The following is a 19472-nucleotide window of genomic DNA, read 5'->3' as shown; positions in this document are numbered from 1 at the left end:
TTACACACAGTACTGTTCATCTTTGAAACTGTTAGATGCTTGAAATATGTTTTAATAAAAATGAGCAACGTAAATTTTTATGGGTGTCTTTTGTTGAAGTTTTAATTCTGTTCTTGCAGGATACAGAATTTCCAGGAGTAGTTGCAAGGCCTATTGGAGAATTCAGAAGCAACGCAGACTATCAGTACCAGTTATTACGCTGCAATGTAGACTTGCTAAAAATAATTCAACTAGGACTGACATTTATGAATGAGCAAGGAGAATACCCTCCAGGAACTTCAACTTGGCAATTTAATTTTAAATTTAATTTAACGTAAGTGTTAAACGTCTGTGCTGTTGACTGTGTATTTCTGACTTAATGAAAATGTATTATAGGTTGTGAAAGCTATAGCAACTCTTTTTATCTATATGATTGGAATACCATAGATACTTTATGTGAGGAAAACTTTTGTCAGGCAAACGCGTGCTTTCTTCCCTCATTTCTATGGAGTCTGTCTTACTGTTGGTAATTTGGTCAAAAATGCTAAGCAATTTCAACAAAAGTTTTAAAAAGAGGCATTTATACTTAATGCAAGAGTTAGCTCTGCATTGTCATATTTAGCATTTCAGAGTGCTTCTACCTTAACTTAGTTTAACTCTTACTAGTTTTTGTAGAAGTCGCCTGTTACTTCTTTGCGTATTTGTAAATGGAAAATACCAACAAGTGAAGAAAAAAAAATAGTGTAAAGTTACCGAAGTAACTAAAAAAGAAGTAGTATGACAAATGTTATCAGCAAGTGTGCTCTGTCCTCTTTAAAATAACATTATTCTTGTTAAAAGACTCACAACAAGTTCTAGGTAATATTCTAGGTAAAATACTGTCAATTTTCTAATACCGCAGCAGTGTTTCTTGTGTTTTCAAAGCGACTTATTCTATTAAGCTACTATATTTTAATTTTCTTCTATAATAGTTTGAAAGGGATTGTTGGTTCTACAGCATAACTCCTGTGGAGATTTTTGTTCTGGATTATTTTGTGTAAAGTGTTGGTTAAAAAGCAAGCTGAGTTTTTACTGTCTGTTGGAATAGTGGTGTGAACTTTATTTCACAATGTGATTCTTATCAGTGATGAACCTTTAAGTATAAACCTAGCTTTTCCAGGGGGATGAGACACTTCTGTGGAGTTCTAATTATATCTTCAGCAGGTAGCTGTGACAAGGTTACTACTCTCTTGAATTTTTTCATGAAGTAAACATAATTGGTCTGATAGGTTTTCATATGACCCGAGTTGAGTATCAGTGCAAACACTTCTCAAACTTAAATGTGTTGAAGGCTTGGGGTTTTTTGGCAGTTGTGTTACAAGCTGATCACTGGATCATGTTGATAAACATGAGTTAAAACTGCAGCCTACAAAGGAGGTTTAGAGAACAGACTTCCCCCCCCCCCCCGCAGATAAAAAGGCTTGTTTTCAAAGTAATCAGGGTTCTTACAAAGAAAAAAACCTGCTGCTGTCTCTTGATCTTTCTGCTTTTTTAAACAAGCAGTGCTGTGGCTTGTCACAAATCAGTTTGGTCTGAGGAATGACATGCTCTTTTTAGTTTTGTTTGAAGCACCTCTTGAAAGAAAAGGAAGTGCAGATTTGATATTTCAGTATCTCTAAACTTACCTGGCCATGTAAATACTGGATGGAATTTATCCATTGTCTGAATAGAAGAATATACTAATCCTGCTAAGTATGGGAGAAAGAGGAGGAACGAATTAATGACTTCCAAACTGTGATCTGGGAAGAAGAGCCTGTGTTACATTTTGTTTATTTTCAGAGCTTCAGAGGTCTACTTAAGCAACTGAAAACAAAAGTAGTTTTCTATCTATTTGTGCCAGATGCCGCATAGATAAGACAGCTTAGTAAGGCAAGATATAGGTAGTCACCTAACTTGTTTCTAGTTTACTGGGGGGATTTTATACAAAAAGATAAGTTAGGTAAGAGCTGCATGAAACATGACTTTTTTTTTTAATATGGGTGGAGAAATTACTTATTTTTTTCTGTTTCTAAACTTCCTTTTGGGAAGTGGCACTGTGCCAAGTGTTCTGCTCCTAAAGCAAAACAGCTGTTGGCTGTTCCTAGAAGGTAATTTTTTTTGTGTGTGTGTGATTCCAGCCAGGTCTTGTTATAGTGTGCTTTTAAAGAGCATAAATATTTCTCTAACTATCCACCTGATTAGTGCAGAGCAACAAACTAGAATTAAAACTTTTTTTTTTTTTTTTTTTTTTGTAAAATAGGCATGTTTGCTTTGGATGGGTTCTTTAATGTGTTATGGAGATGGACAGGTGTTGGGAAGCTGATGCCTTGAAGCTGGAGAACTAATGAGCAGCTGTGTGGGAGGGAGGATAAAAGATACAACACATCTTGAGAATGTATCTCTATGTTCTGATGAATGATGACTTGCTATTAGGAATAAGGAATATAAGTCTATGACTGAATTTAATAGTCAAGTTTGATATATTGGTTGTCTTGTCTGTTTTATTTTTGTGCTTTGTTTTCATTGTTTTTCTATTAAAATTAAAAACTACACTGAAGAGACTGTAAAATAATATGTTGTGGACAGAAATATGAATATAAGCTTCTAAGTAGAGCCATGTTTGCTTTTTTTTTTTTTTCTTTTTTTTCAGTTAACCATTCTATGTCTTTGTTATGATGATATAGATTAAACTTTAGGAGAAAAAAACCCCATCCGTTTCATCACAAAATCCTTAAGACTACAAAAATGTTAGTGGTAAAGGGAATAAATGCAGGGATAAGAGGGGATCAAACAAGGCATGGAGGAATTTTTTTCCATCCTGTTAAATTTTAAGTCCAAAATACGGCTATTGAATTTGAAGTTGATCATTTAGAAAGAAAACATTAGGCTACCTGAATTTTAAGGATTGACTAGATGGAGCAAATACTCAATTTCCAGTTGTAGTGAGAAGGAAGTTTTGAAGAGCATGTGTCTAAACATGTACGTAAGCTTAAATCACAAGAAATGCGTGGGAAATACTGTCCACAGAACTAATACAGCACCAGGATCTGGAGTGTATGGTTCCTGGTTCTAGAGTGTGACATGTTAGTGCTTCAACTGTTGTATTTAATTTGTCACAGTTCAAGTAATGGATCTTATTCCGTAAAATATCTGTGTTCATACATTCACTTTCCTCTGGAGATTTGTAAAAAGGGAGTTGTAGGTAACTGGAAGAGGAGCAGGAACTTGTTTTTTTTGAAGGAGGCGAGAATGGAGGTTCTGGGAATGGTGAAATGCTAGTGAAGGGTAACGGAAGCTATGAAAAATGGTTATTTTTGTAATTAACATGGAACAAAGCCAAGTTGCTCCTGCTCTGTGCTAGTTAAGGCTGTAGAATGAATAGCAAAAAAGAAATGTTACCAGGTTTATAATCACTGAGGTTTGTGGATTTTGAAAATTTACCTTTCCTCTCTCTGTTTTTAGAGAAGATATGTATGCCCAGGACTCTATTGAGCTGTTGACGACGTCTGGTATCCAGTTTAAAAAGCATGAAGAAGAAGGAATTGAGACACAGTACTTTGCAGAACTGCTTATGACATCAGGAGTTGTACTGTGTGAAGGAGTCAAGTGGCTTTCCTTTCATAGGTAAATTCTGCATGTTAAGTATTTGAGTTTTCAATATTGATTATTGAATTCTAGAGCTTGGATTTCACATCTTGTGTTAAGTGGTGTACATCTGATAGTGTATATAGCACATATCTTGGTTGATAAGACTTAGAAAACTATTTCTGCTGTAATACCTGTAGCACCATTCTGTATTAGAAGACTAGAGCATACAGGGTGGTACTGGTGTTTTATTTTTGGTGTTTATACTGTAACTAGAAAACTGTAAACCAGAAAAACATGAAACTCCTAAGCCAGCAGGTGGCATTGTATCTTCTTAATATCACATGTGCAAGTAATAATTGTAACAATGATAAAAGCAAGCTACTCCTAAGCTATTCTTGAGCAAATGGGAGAGACTGCAGAATTATAAGTGAAGAGCTTTGTAAAACACTTTTAAGTTTGTTTTGAATCTTCTGGTAATCTGGGCATCTGAAAGTTACTCAGCTTGGAAGGAGAGCCCTGATAAGCCTTAGTTCTAGCTGCAGTAATGAATATATCTTACTTTTTATTCCATCACATGGACCTCATCTTCCAAGTAGAAACAGAAATGTGAATGCTAAATCTCTATGAATCTGTCAAGATACAAAAGATCTTTGGGTATTAATAAGATTTAACACTTTAAAACTTGTGCAGTAGTCACTGTATAGTCAACTACATGCTAGAGATAATTTGCACTTTTTGCAGGCAGCAGTGGCTTTAAAGGCTTATTGCTATGTAATGCCCTCAAGTTGACATCTTAAATGCTGGCTGCTAAGCAAGTCAACAAAGGTAGAGCAAATGATTTAGCCGAGACTAGTGGTTTCATTACAGCCTTGTTCTTGTTTATCACGCATGCTACATTGGTAGGTGGTAGTATGTAGATGACAAAATTAGAAAAAAACCCAAATTCTTCATCCTTAAGTATTAAATCTTGGAGGGGAGGTTGGAGGAGAGAAAGTCACATGGAATTAGAGAAGTATTTACATTATTAACCAACTGAAAAATAAGGATTGGTTCAGCAAGGAATGTAAAACAGTAGTAGAAAGGTGCATATAACAGCCTGTTGCAGAATTCATCATCTTGAATTGCTTTGTAGAAAGCAAGTGTTGGACTGACTTTCCAAAGCAGGGAGGGGGGATGGATGGGATAGTTAACAAAAAAAGAAGGGAGGATCCTCTTTGAGTATGCTTGTCACCTGATCTGCCTACATCTTCCGCTTGCAGCTGTCTTGACTAACCATATGACTCCCAAATAATCTTACTCTTGCTATCTTGCTACTAGGGTAGCACCTTGAGGAAAAATACTGGAACAAGAATGCCATGAACTGTGTCAAAAATAACTACCAAGGCTGAATTAGTGAATTAAGTTTCTTTCAGCTTCTTAAACCCATTATTAGGGGCTCTTATATGCATATTTGTGATTTACATTTGACTACAGTAAAATAACTTGGATGGTTCAGGAGAAAGGGAGGGGAGGCATGTTATGCATGTCACTGATATACCAACAGACACTGCCATGTAGAAGCAGCCACAGCTACAAAATGATGTTTTTCCAATATTGCCTCATAAGTTTAAGGGCCCAGTGTAAGCTATCCTAGCAAAAGAATACCTGAGCCGTTTCTAGGGATTCTTTTTAAAGCATAATTATATTGGTTGTATGTGATTCCTGACTAATATGCTGGCAAAGTATACGGCAAACTATGTGCAATAATGCCATTTTTACTGGTGCAGCTTATGAAGGGTTTTTGGAATGGCTTTATTAAAGTCCAGTTTCGTCTGTGCTAAAGTGAGTTTCTGTTGTGGACTTCACTGAAAATGTCTTTAGAAATCCTCTTAAGACCGCTATTCCAGCAAATGTTTGTCAAACAGTGGTTATTCACAACTCTACTTGAAGTTGGAAAGTGTTTAAAGGCTTTTGTGCTTGACAGAGCACGTTGATATTCTCTTGAGCACAAAACCCTGGAGTAGTTGGTTATGTTCTGAGAAAGTTAAGATTGCACAAAGCTATAAATAAGCATGGGTCACATAAAATGTGCCACAAAGAATAGTAAAGAGGTGTTTCTAAATACATCTTAGGTTGATTGTGATTATGTTCTATCAGTGGAAACTTAAACAGCGGGACAGCTTTGTTGAAAATTTGTTTCATGTAGACTCTCCATGCAATAGTTCTTTGGCTACTGAAAAAGCTGTGCTTGATAGCTGCTGACTGTGCTATTGCTTCTATTTCCTTAAAATGCTTTAATTACTGCTAACCCTCAAAATTTATGAGTCTCTTAGGAAATGGGCAGAGGGGAATTACTCCCTTCTCAGAGTGTGAGGCTATGCTTTGGTTTTGTTTCATTTCCCAGTCTTTGATTTCCTTGAACTCTTATGTAGTTTATTTCTAAGCTCTTGGCTTCTCAAATAGTTTTCTTTGTGTGATTTTTATCTCTGCATTTGATGCACCTGCCTTGGCATCCTGACCTATTTGCAAATCTGTGTGGACCTCCAGTTCTGCCAGGCATGAGCATAGAAACATTTGCACTGTCACCGATTCTTGTATACTACAACTTCATAAGTGACTTCATGAAATCTTTTGTATGTGTTAAAATGTATTTGAGTCAATGAGAGAGGAGGGGGAAGCCCTGAATTTCTGATTCTTGTCACAGTCAAAAGAGCTGTGAGTGCTCGGCAGTCTAACAAGTTGTAAAACAGAATGGCTCAAATGCTGGTTTTGTGGGTGTTCAGCTGACTGATCTGCTGAAGCTTTGAGTGTCCACCTGTGTGCAACCTCCTCAATCTACCTTTGGAGGCTCTGTGGAAACATGCCGCTTAACCCAGATGTTTTGGAGAAGCTGGAAAGTTCCAAGCTATTGTATTTTGATAATCATTTGTGTCCAGCTGATTTTAGTAAAATTTGATCTGTTGGCTCATTTCTATTAGCCAGTTATAAAATGAAGTAAAGCTTTCTCAGCTCTGTCAGGTTTTGATTTATTTCAGAGGCTGTTGGTACATGAGTTAGAGTTCATTGTTAATTGGCTATCTGAATTCTTCTGGGGAGTAAGGGAAAAAAATACAGGCATGTTTGATCTTTTCCATGGTCTTGTTGCCTACAGCTGTCCATGTTCAGTGAAGAGGAGAAAAAAAAAAAAAGTGGTCGCAAGAGTGCTTATGTTGCTGTATAGCTCCAGGGATTGTGGCTAGCTGCGCTAAGTAACTTCAGGTGATTATATTAGAAATGGTGAAAGCTTTCTAAGGAAAGGAAGCCTATGTGCTTCAGAGTAGAAACCAACCACTAATTGCCTGTTAGAGGATTAGAAGAAAACTTCTTTAATGAGCAGGTAATCACATAATTGCTCACTGTGGACTTTCTTACCCTTCTGTTAGCATTCAGCAGTGGCCACTCATATCTAGTTCAAAAAATTTCTGTCTTAGCCTTGAATTGCAGTGACGGTTCTTATGTTTGTGTAAGCTTGGATGACTGGAGCATATTGCCTCAGAAAAGTATACTAAAAAGATTATGTAAATGCCTTGATACTGCATTGTGATTAGTAAAGTGTGGTTTGTGATGATTGTTATGAGCACAATGGGACTAAGTTTAAGGAATGTGAGGCATCATTTGGTTGAGCTGACTAAAACTAACCCATGCGTAGGATCCAAGAACGGATATCTGACTGAATGCTGTTACGCGCTGGAAGGGTAGTCATGCCTGTTAAATCCACGGGTCAGATATCCTGTCCCTTTTTTTCTGCATGAGGATCCTAGAATGAAAGAATCTGCTACAATATCCAGGAGAAAAATATATATATACGCACACATATATATACATCTATAAAACAGATATATATATATATATATATATATATATATATATATATATATATAAAATTCTTCATCGAAATTGCAGATTTATGGTAGCCTGCTCCCTCTCAATACAAATAGTAAATGAATCTTGACTTGTCTTTTCTTACGCTACTTCCTTCTTAATAGAAATTGGAAGTGTTTGAGAGCATCTGTTTTCTAGTAATTCGGTCATGTATGTAATATTTTTTTTTTTAAGAGGAGGGGAGTCAAACTTTTTTTTAAGAAGGAGCACAAATACTGTTTTCTTCACTTTAAAAGTTTTAGTACAAATGTTACATTTGAGCCACAGGGATGACGCATGTCAGGAATTCAGTGAGTTAATGAGCTCTCTAATCTCTAGAGGAGTAAATCTCCTTAATCCTGAACAGTCTCTTTTGCATCCTTCTGAGCAGCCTTTTTTGCTAATGTGGCTTTTTTCTTTGCTTTTTCTATAGAGGGCTTTATGCTGATACAGGTTTCCCCACCACTTTCTTTTTTTCTCTCCCCCCTCATAGGTGATCTAATAAAATTAAGCTTCTAAGCCACTGTTTTGCGAAGTATACTACAGGTTCTTTCTTTGTAAGACTCTGCTGAAATCCTTCTTTATCTATGGCTCCTTTGCTCCCTGGCCAGTGGCTGCTGCTGTGGAGGTGGGAGTGCCGCCAGCACAGCTTCAAAGCACCAGATGCAGCGCAGGATTCATTCAACACGAAATTCCTGTTCAGAGCACTGGAAACCCCCATGGGAGAGCTACAATAGTCCATACCTTTTGTATATCTTGTATTAACGGACTTCTAGCAAACAATCCATTCATTCCCAGTATGTTCAAGAGTTTCTACCCTCTGTCTAGAAATTCATAAGATAAAGACGATGTAGAGAATCCCATGGTATACAAAAGGTATAAAAACCAATCCTCTTCCCATTGAGTATGCAAGCTAAAGCCGTGAGCCTGCATCAGAAGTTGCCAATCTTTGTGGGTGCTAAATACCCGCAGGATCAGTAGTATCGTGCTCTTAACTGATCTGTCTTCTGTATTGTTGCTCTCACAGTTAAAGATCTCAGTCAAGATTTACCAAGTTGCAACATTCTTGGTTTTGAGTATGATCCTCATGTAACCAAGAACAAACATGAAGTCTTAAACTGGGAATTTGGAGTCTGCGGTGGCCACCCGTTCACTTGAATTGTCTCTCAGCTATACTCTAAGGTTCCTTAAGCAGCAAAACTGATGCAGCCTTCAGTTGAGGCAGCCCTGCTCTGTGTTTGCATATTCTTTGTTAGTACAGACACTTTTAAAATTACATGTCAATAAAATCTAGGCACTGGTTTGGTTCAGTGCAAACCTAATAGCAAGATAACATATCAGTCCCCCAGCTAGTTCAGTGTATATGCGCATGAGCAATCCTGCAAGTACAAGGGATCAGAACGGATCAGATTAATGATCAGATCATGAATAATCTGGTTTGTAATCTCTGCCTTCCTAGGGAAAAGGATAACTAGTCATCACTGCTTTTTGTTGTGGTGTTCAGTCCTGCTTAATGCCTGGCATCTGTCTTTCCTATGCTTTAAACCCTCTGTTTCCTCTCATAGGCCTGTGTAAAAGTACATGGTTTCCCCTTTTACTTCCACACCTCATTCCTATGTTCTCTTTTTTCAGTCAAGCTACTGAGAAGGAAGTCTTCCCAAACTCTTCTGTCCGCTACACACACACTATATACAACACCTCCGTTTCTTCTACCGAACCTGTACTGCTCAGTTATCTTGCTGCCTCCTGCTGACTTACGTGTACACACAAAAAATTTTCCAACTTACTCTGTCCTTGCCTCCAAAAGGAGTAATAGTCTACAAAATATTAAAAGTTTCAGTTGTCTAACTGTGTGCTGATTTAATTGGGAAAGTTGAAAGACACTCTGCTCTTCTTCATTGCTGAGGGTGAAACTTGCCTCCAGGCATAAACATGTGTTGGCTCTGGAAACTCATGAGTCCTTTGGATTTCAAGAACTGTAGAAGTGTCTGTATCTCATTCAGTTTGTAGTGAGCAACTCTGGTCAGTGTAAAAGGAACCAGCTAGGCATCTTTCTGTTTTAAGTTCTTGTTATCAGATGAAGCTGCAGCAGCACTACACTTTCAGGATTTGGAGAAGCGCTTCCAGGCAGATCTTTTTTTTTTTTTTTTTTTTTTTGCTTTTGCACTTGGCCTCATTGAGACTAAATAAAATGTTTTCCCTGAAAGCTGCAATGGGGCCACTTACACTGAGGCTTAGTCTTTTGTAAGAGTCAGTCTTAATTGCATTGAAATTAAGCAAAATGTCCTGTTGATGTGTAATAAAGTCCTGATGTTGGAAGTGAGAAGGATGCTTCTAAGTTATTTGCTTATATTGTTTTTGTTATTAATTTATAGTGGATATGACTTTGGCTATCTAATCAAAATCCTGACAAACTCTAATTTACCTGAAGAAGAGCTGGACTTCTTTGAGATACTGCGATTGTTTTTCCCTGTCATCTATGATGTAAAATATCTCATGAAGAGTTGCAAAAATCTGAAGGTAAGTAATCTGTTAATGGCTCAGAAGAAATTTTGGTTTTGGACAGAGAGAACTTTCTGCTAAAAAATACTTTTCTGTATTTTTATTTTCTGGTTTTGCTTTGATAATAGCCGTTAAACAGCCTTGTTCTCTCAAACTTTATCAATAGCCGTTAATATTAAATATATAGAGGCAGGCAGGAGCACACTGATTTTTTTTTTTTTTTTTTTTAATAACTGCTTACTGGTTAAAAATAGCATATTGATACTGTATTTATAGTGCCCAGTCTTTGTTGACAGATTATAAACCCATGCTTGGAATTGATCCTTCACTTCTTGAGCCATAAGAATTGATGGGTTTCATATACTCTTATTTCCTCATTGTGCAGTCCACTAAAGGGCTGCAGTCGTCTTGGCAAAGGTAATTGCAACGGTGATGCTGTGGAAGTGTCTTGGGAAGAGGAATGGAGCGAAGAATGTTTCAGATGGCCCCATAAGGAAAGATAAACAACAGCATATGTTCAGGGACAACATGTGACTTCTAGAAAAAGTGCAGTACTAGAAACTAATCTCTCATGTCAGGCCCGCGGGGTTACTAATTGGCTTACTCTATCAGACATAAAATTTGGATACTTTATTGGACTGGAGAATGAATGGAAACTGGAACTAAGTATGTGAAGGGGAAGACAGCAAGTGAAAGAAAGATGCTACAGGGATTGTTAACAGCTTTACTTGCCAAAGAACTGTAAGAGTCTGGACTGCTGCTGGAATGAGGTGCATCGCTCATCTGAGGCAATTAATGACTTGCTGCTTTTATGGGAAGTAACTTGATTCTCTAGGCTTTCTTAATGAGAACCTGCAGGAAAAAGAGAACGCTGACTGTAGTACAACCACATCCTAACTAAGGGATGGCTTACCACTTCGTCGTGCTGAACTAGTGATCTGTGTGGGGTTTATACTCCTTTGTTTCTTTCCGAGATAAACTAATAGAGTGTGTCACTTTAAAGTAGTAGCCTACTTGTATGGGAAGTGTGTAAATCCTTTTGTTAATCAAATTAATGTTGAAAATGGAGACCTCCCTTCCAGGTAGTAAGAAAAGTATACCTACCTGTGTTCATCTAGAGTGGTTATTGGTATAATCAGCCAGGCAAATGGCTGAGTATTAGAGAACATCTTAGAAACAGTTTTTCTCCAGAGGCCGGAAGAAAAAATCGAAATGTTCATAAACTTCAGGAATCTTAAAGGAGGGGTGGGGGGGAACCCCAAACAAAAAACGCTCTCACTTTCTCACTCCTGGTGAAGCTAGGTAAAACATCGGGTGTCTTAGTGGTGGCAACACACTTACCAAGAACAATGCATAATCCAACTTTAGTGACGTAGGAAAGGTGACAGAATGACGTTCCGTGTCACCATTCCAGAGGTGACACTCCCAGTGGGTTTGGGGAGGAGGGGGATTGTATTTCCTGTCATTTCTTTAAGACATAGTTGTGTGTAACCTGCATTGTTTCGAGACACTAATGTTTTTTGCAAGACAAGAAAAACCTTCACAGGTCTTATTTCAGCAAACCTTAAGAACAAGGGTGATATTTTTTTTTTTTTTCACAGCTGAATATCTAGTTCAGCTTTCCTGCAGTAAATATTGATCCTGTCACCTAACCTGCAGACTGGTAATGACAGCAGGGGCAGGGATGTGGACTACCGTACCCCTCCAAGTTTACCAGCAATGAAATGATGGTGGTCTTGTACTGTACTGAGAGCAGCTGTCTGAAACAAATTGCTGAACATTGTGTTGTGACTCTAAAAATGCATGCGCTGTCTCCTTATGTCTGTCACTTACGATCTCTATTAAATTGCAGTGAATTGAACTGCTGTGCAGTTGTCCTTTATTGACTTGTCTAAGTTATTTTTCATATGAAAGTCACTGACTTGCTGTAGGTCCCCCACACTCAAAAAAAGAATTTTTGGCATTGAGAAATGTGCTTCAGGATTGGGAAGCTGTTTGATGCTCTTTTTGTGGAATTAAGTAGTCCGTGAATTAACAGTATGTTACTCTAACTGAAATGGACATGAATGTACTTTACTGGCATGCAGACTGGGAGATGACTTGAGATATTAATGTAGTATAGGTTAAACTCTTGCTTGTTGTCTAGAAAATCTTTCTGTGTAGACAATTCCAAAGCTATTGATAGTAATGGCAACTCTAAGTAATGTAGATTTATAGACTTTGTTGGAAGCTGGCTTTTAATGTGGGGGTTTGTACAGAACAATGAACTCTGGTACCAGTGCCGTGAAATGAGAGTTTGAACTGGATTTGCTGTTGACTATGGTCGTGTGATTATGTAAATCATTCTGTAGCCTTTTGCTTGAAAGATCGATGCTCTGAAAATTTGGGAAGATTTCATCCTTCTCCTCCAAGAGTAAAAAGTTCTTATCTGGAGTGCAAAAGTCTTGCCTGAAAGAGAATCTCAGTAGCTTATTAATTTTCAGAGACAGCCAAATTTTATTCTGTAATTATTGCAGTTATAGACCAAGAAATTCCACACAAAAGTGGTGCGTGATATATTTACAAATAGATACATACCATTAAAAGCACTATTTTCAAAGCATTCTTCTGTAGGCTGCTGTTACTGTAACTTTTGAATTACTAAGTCCACATTCCAGAGCTTGCAGCTGCTGTGTAAATATTACTGATCTTTACTCTTGAGTGTTCGTTCTTCAAAGTAATTTGAAGCTAGAGTGGATAGTCTTACAGCTGGCAGAACCTGATGATGAGGCACTGCTAATTCACAGCTTCAGGAAGCAGTAAGGGTTAGGAGCAGAAAATGGTGCCTTGAAAGGGTGTGGGCCTAACTGCTGTTGCTAACTCTAACACCTCATTATTGGAGCTAGAAAGCGGAGAACATGCCTGTATCCGAGATGCACTTTTTTTCCCCTGCCTGCCAACCTTCAGCATGTTTTTGAGAGTGTAAGTTAAATAACTGAGCATGTTTGCAGTGTTCAAATGTGGTATCCAAGCCCATAAAGAAACAAGCTCGCTTCAGTGCTTAACTGTATAGGGTACAGACTTATCTTAAACTTACGTAAACTGTATTCTTGCTGCTCAAGCTAGAATAAAACTAGCCATACGAGTACTAGGTTTTGACGTTGGTTTGTAGGTGTTACTTGGGAATGTTATTACTGAAGCTTCCATCTTTTTAAACAAAACAAAATCCTGTTGCCTAAGATTCACAGGAATTTTCATAATGTTTGGTTTGATTTTCAGGTCAGACTTTATTTTAGTGCTCTTTGAGTTTTAACTTCGACGGTTATGCTTTTGCCTCTTATTGCTTCCCTTCCTGTACTTGGAACAGGTTAAGAGTGCGAGGAAAGGTGAACTCGGATACCAGGCAGTCTTTCTTTAAAAGCATTGCCTCGGTGTAACATTTTTTGCCTTGCAAAACTTATGGCAACACTGAGGATTTTGTCTTTGATTTTTGATCTTTCTAGACCTTAAAGAATGTGCATGTGCTTTAGTCTATTTCCAGTAGCTTTATGGCTTAATGACTAAAAAAAAAGAATTGATGTACAAAATTATGTGCTCACACTGTAGCTTACAGCTTTAAAAGATTGCAGTTACAGTATAACATGTCTGTCCTTCAACTGATCTGTGTTATCTATGTAAAACCTGACTGACTCCTGACAAGGTTACTTCCGCATGTCGTGGTTATTACCATTTTGGGGGGCACTAAAACCAGGTTTATTTAGTCACTCTGCAGTTAAGGGGATATTTTTTCACATAAGCTTATTGGGCTTCAAAAAAAATGCTTCAAAACTGGAGAAATTTTACCTTTAAGAGCAGATAGATTTGTAGCTTTCGAGTGATGTCTACAGCTTCACAGTCTGTCCTTTTTAACCCATGTATCAACATTCGAAGCAGACAATTATGGTTTAAATTGTTCCCTTTTTGTATGTGATATGTTTATGTACTTTAAGAGGTAGGTTTCATTACACATGGGACTATTAAATATAAGAGAAGCTGGCTATAGCATTGAATTTTAGTATCTTAGAAAACTAGTTGCAAGACGATGGATTTTTTGCATGGTTTTTTCCCTCTCCTCTTATGGCAGCTAATGAAACAAACTTTTAAGAGGGGTAGAATGTCTTGCAGAGATGGAGTGGGCACTTTCTTCCTTTTTTGACTTTATCACCTGGTTTCTAAACGCCTGCTGTGTAACGTTTTCCTGGACTCCCTGTAGTGTTCTAGATACTTAAGGATACTCTCGGTTATTGTGAAGGGAAATGGAAAAACCCTCAACTTAATTGTTGAAAGGTAAGTGGAAAGAAAAAGGTCTGTTTCAAAGGAAGCCTAGATACTTAAACACATGGAGGCATATGGGCACCTCATTTGTAAGCACTTGAATTCTTGTGTTTGTAGAACAATGTTTTTACCTTTTAAGCTTTCATTCAAATAGAAGGAGTACAGGAACATCTGGTTTTGTTCTTCAGCTTTGCCAGTCCTTTCAATGTCTTGAAGGAATTGTTTGATTAAGTAATGACATCTGGTTACTGGAGAAGCTGGAACATGAAGGAGTAATAGTTTTGTTGGTCACAGATACTGCTTTATTTAATCAATACTGACACAGAATTCTAATGATGCTATTGATACTGAAAGTTTGCTTCTCCAGGTGTGTATTTATCTAGTATAATGACTGTTTCAGCTACTGTGCAAATATACCTGAGGTTGTAAGACTCATGTAACAGATTTTCCCAAATACAGCTGTTCAGTTTTCTGATTTAATTATTTTCAGCAGTTAACAAAAATGTTTTCTTTTTCAGGGTGGATTACAAGAAGTGGCTGAGCAGTTAGAGCTGGAAAGGATAGGACCACAGCATCAGGCAGGATCTGATTCTTTACTCACAGGAATGGCCTTTTTCAAAATGAGAGAAGTAGGTGGACATATTGGTTTTATCTCCATGATAGTAACATGCTGTGATAGTCAGGTGCAATTGCTGATTCTGATAAGTCTGCTGTATCTTGAAGAGGTCTGTGAAGGGCTTCAGGGGTCACTCCTTTCTTGAGAAAAATAAGACCACCTGTATTTTCCCCAGAGTAAGTGTGAACCAGCGCTACTGACTCCCTGCTTAGCTGCTGTGAGTGAGTATTGCTTCCTGTTTCCAGCCTCTGCATGGCTTTTTGGATTTTTTTTTTTTCGTGGGATTTGGGTTTTTTTTTTCCTTCCCTGTTTTGCAGGGTACCTTTTTTAGATGGCTGCTGCAGTGATTTATGAGCTGCTGCAGCCAGACTCCTTTCTGCGTGACCGTACTCAAAGCCAATGTTTTTGGAGCTTCTGCTCAGTGTAATACCCAGCTGGTGTGCACTGTTGCTTGTGACAGGCCTGGGGGTGGAAAGAGTGTCTGGACTAGCCACTTCTAGCTAAACTTGCAGGCTACAGGTTTATTAAATAACGACTTTCAGGCTGCTGTGGAGAATGTCCGTGCAGTTGTTCCTTACCATTGAGTAAAGCGCAGATCAGCTCAGGTTTTAAAAGATTATACATCAGTCAGTTAATTCAAGGTTTGCAGCAAGGGAAATCAGCTCTTACAAGCTTCGCGTATCTTTGCTGCTTGTCTGCGTACAACAGGAAGATATTAGGATATTTTGCATTAGCAGAACAAACAAATATTGCAGGGGCCTCTTCTGGAAAGCAGTTGCACTGGTCGAATGCCAGTGCATCTGAACATGGCAGTCTGCCAGCAATTCAGTGTCCTTTACCATGTCAAAATGGATGGCAGTAGCAAACCTCATATTTTAATAAGGGTTAGCATTGCATGCTAAGGTGTCTACCTTCTGTAATCGAGCCTTCTGTATAAAGGAGAAAATGACCGCAAGTTTCTGACAAATACTGGTGAGACAGCAGGTGAAAAATAAATGCTGTGATTTAAGCTGGTTTGCTCATCATAACACTCTGTTCTGCCGCCGCTGGAACTGCTGCAGTTGTCAAGCAGGTCATGGGCTACAGATGCAATAGAGAGGATTGTGTTTCTGGTACGATCCAAGGCCAGTGCTGCTAACTGCTGTCTGCCCGGTATTGTTAATCTTCCACTCTTGAATTTGAAACAAAATACAAAGCAAATAAAGGGAGAGAGGAAGTATATGATAATCATGCCTAAGATATTGCCTTTCAAGTTAGTTTTCTAGAGGAAAAGGTTCAAACCCATGATTGTTTCTCTAATGAGATGCAGCTTGTGTTACATGGCACATTAGCTCTTTGAATTTGTTTACCAAAAACTCTTATTGGGAGAAATAAATCTTTGAGGTTTTTTTAGTGCAAAGCACTTGCTTAATTAAGCCAACAAAGATGGATTGATTATGGTGATTTTTTTAGTATTTTCAGAGATTCTTTGCAAATACAGTATTTCTAAATAAGGACACAGTAGTTAGCAGAGAAAAATATATTTAATGTGCATTTTAAAGCCTTTTCATTGGAGTTCATTGTTTAACATTGATTTTTGAGTGAAAAAACTTCATTTTACAATGCTTTTAGAGGTACAAAATTAATAAATGTGTTACTACTGTGTTTTACTAATGGTTGTGAAGGAGTTGCAACTTCCTGGGATTTTGAGTCCCAGCCAAAAAAGTTACTGATCTTTTTCTTCCTATCAGAAACACTTAAATACTGATACTACAACAGTAGAGCTGCTGTTTTGGGTTTTTCCCTTTGTGTTTATTTCTTTAAGAACTGCTGGGGCTTTAAAACTTCTAATTGAGGTCTTCAGTTCCTGCAGTACAGAACTTACCATCCAGACTGTGCTCCTATGAGCAAAGCTTAAAGGGAGAATTTTTCAGCCTTTGTGGTATATGCAGTCCTCTGCATTTAGATGGTGTACTGCGTTCACCCTGCTCCTGCATGCTCCTGGCTGCCTTAGATTTCTGATGTTGATGATGACTCAAAATGTCAACCACTGGGATGTCCAGGGTTGCTGTGAAGTTTTTAGGGTGAAGAATTTTTGTGTATATGTGTTGTCTGTTTGTTTTTTTTGTTTTGTTTTGTTTTTTTGTGGGGTAATTTGTGTTTTTGTTTGAAAACCTAAGCCTGAAAGGTAGAATATCAGAATATCATGGGGTTTCATATGTCTTCCACTGAAAGGTTCTGTTCGCAATTAAGACTTGTAAGGTGTAAATGCAGTCTTAGTACAAAATTTACTTTAATTTTGCGGTTCCTTTTCAAATGAAGTCCCTTCTGTGAGGAGCTAGGTGGAAATGCATCTTTCTGCGTTTCTCTAAACTCCGTAATGGGTTTTGTGCTCCAACATTCTCCCTACCCTCAAACCTTTCTAGTAGAAATCGGGACATACCTCCATTTCAAGACAGAGCGTGATGAAAACCCCCACACTAAGGAGTAGGTAGAGTACGGGCAGTGGTGATGGATGCTAAGCATATGCCTGTTGTGAGAAATCAGTTGGAGAAATATCTTTGTTGCACTTGCAGAAAAGTGAGTAATAACTGGTAATACAAAACTATGAAAACATTGCATTTGGCCGTTTCATTGGGAAGGGTGCACAGGAAGACTGATTGTATTCCTTGACAGATTTACTTTAAAGAATCATGTCATATAGCACATTTTGATAATGTGTTGAGATTAAGTGTGTTGTTACATTAATTATATCATCTTTTGCACCTTGGGATTTGATATCTTATGCTAAAAAGAAAGTAACATTTTAAAGCCTTTCTATAGTTCTCTTTAAACGGAGCCTTTTCTTTGGCAATAATTTGTTTCTCTCTTTTAAATCTTTAGATGTTCTTTGAAGATCACATTGATGATGCCAAATATTGTGGCCACTTATACGGCCTTGGTTCGGGGTCATCTTATGTACAAAATGGCACAGGAAATGCATATGAAGAAGAAGCCAACAAACAGTCATGACATGAAATGAAAGGCCACCTTTTTGACCTCCACATGCTTGTATATAGGTTTTATCTCTGGTTGAACCCCTTGGACAATAAGGCTTTTTTCCCCCCTTTCTCAGCACACTTTCTTTTCTGCCTTTCTATGTACTAAACTTGACTGTTCCTATCACAGATTTTGATCTTAATATTGATATGTGAAATTTTCTGGGTTACATTTTGGCCTCATATCTAGACCATTTGTAAAGAAGCATGTATAGGATCAGTGTGGCAGAGAGAAGGGGGAAGTTAAATCATAATGAGTAATCTGGTAAACTTACCTATATTGATCTTCTAGTTTTTTGTCTCTTTCCTCTCCCTTCTCCAAATTAACTGGCACTGATTGTAACTAACTTCCCCATTCATGTCTGCTCCTTCCAGTATGCAGGCGTTTTAGCTATTCAAGATTGTGGACCATCAAATTTGCACTTTAGAGAGCGACTCTGACTCAGATCCTCTGCTTTATTTGAAGTTTTGTTTTGTTTTTTCTTTTGCCCTCAGCTAGAAAACAGTCATCTGCCAAGTTCAGCAGCTTCACGCTGTATTTCCTTGGTATCTCAGCCCACAGAACATGACTTAGTTGCTGCATCACCTCTGTTCAAGCAAAACAAACTGCTGAAATCATAGTAACTGCTGTTATTTCGCTCATGTTCAGTCATCTTCAAACACATCCTGCACGTGTCAACTGCAGGTTGGCCTGCTGCTTTAAAACCGCTCTGTGATGGGGGAGAGAAGCTTGAAAAAACAGCTTTACACCCTTCAGGAAAAGAACAGCTATGACTTTAGCATTTTTGCCATTAAGCTGAGAGTTGAAGGATATTGGAATAGTAGGAGTTTTGTAATGGCACACTTCCCTTGATTAACTTCCTAGATTTTATTCTAGTAATGTACACCTCAGATATTTTTTATGAAGTCATATTTATTATGTACTTGATGATTTTTGAAAGTCAGTTTAGTTGAAGATACAACCCAAAGATCTGAAAAAATACTATTTAATTGAATTATTGAATTAGAAGGACAATTAAATCGTGCTTTTTTTGTAGTTGCTACAAAGATGTTACAGATATTTGTTGTAAAACAACAAAATATAAATAACTTATAGCTAATAAAGTTACCTGAGGAGTGTAATGCTAGTTTATTTTTGAGTATATCTTAGCAATATATTTTAGATATATTGTTTTAAAGGACCCTAAAGCACGTTCTTAACTCTGCATAGCATGTGTACAGAGCAGTTGTGCAGGAAGGATTTTGGTATTGAATAGCTAAATACTAGCCTGAAATGATGGAATGTGGGACATTGCGCGCCTGCGTGCGCGCGCGCGCACGTATGTGTGTGCGCGCGCGCACGTATGTGTGCGCGTGTTCGCCACGGAAACCAATAGCCGAAAAATCTCCAAATGTCTGCCAAATTATTCTGTTTTACCTTGTACTTAAAAACAAAGAATCAAACGCCTTTTTTTCATTGAGTTACGATGATGTAACTGGGTGGTCCTTTTTAAACAACAAATAATTTGCATAAGAGGGTATTTGTTTTTAAAGCTTTTGTAAATAAAGTCCTAAGAAATGTTTTGTTACATAACAACAGA

The 19472-nt window shown here is 37.8% G+C and overlaps 1 protein-coding gene across 3 annotated transcripts in view; it reads left to right on the top strand.

The window, feature by feature from the left end:
- CNOT7 (CCR4-NOT transcription complex subunit 7) overlaps positions 1–19472 on the top strand; it is a 21081-nt gene extending 1609 nt beyond the window's left edge. For 2 of the 3 annotated variants that reach the window (XM_087737675.1, XM_087737676.1), the window contains exons 3-7: positions 120–313; positions 3460–3621; positions 9840–9984; positions 14778–14888; positions 17738–19472. In XM_087737675.1, coding sequence (XP_087593801.1) covers positions 120–313; positions 3460–3621; positions 9840–9984; positions 14778–14888; positions 17738–17866 — 741 coding nt within the window. In that variant the 3' untranslated portion in view covers positions 17867–19472. The remainder of the gene's footprint in view (positions 1–119; positions 314–3459; positions 3622–9839; positions 9985–14777; positions 14889–17737) is intronic. The other variant, XM_087737677.1, reaches the window with a different exon arrangement.

The sequence above is a fragment of the Nipponia nippon genome, unplaced genomic scaffold (assembly GCF_047370975.1).
Source record: "Nipponia nippon isolate SJK-2023a ecotype South Korea unplaced genomic scaffold, ASM4737097v1 scaffold_6, whole genome shotgun sequence".
Lineage (NCBI taxonomy): Eukaryota > Metazoa > Chordata > Aves > Pelecaniformes > Threskiornithidae > Nipponia > Nipponia nippon.
Note: the sequence above shows the minus strand (reverse complement) of the source record. Positions and strands in the feature narration are given on the sequence as shown.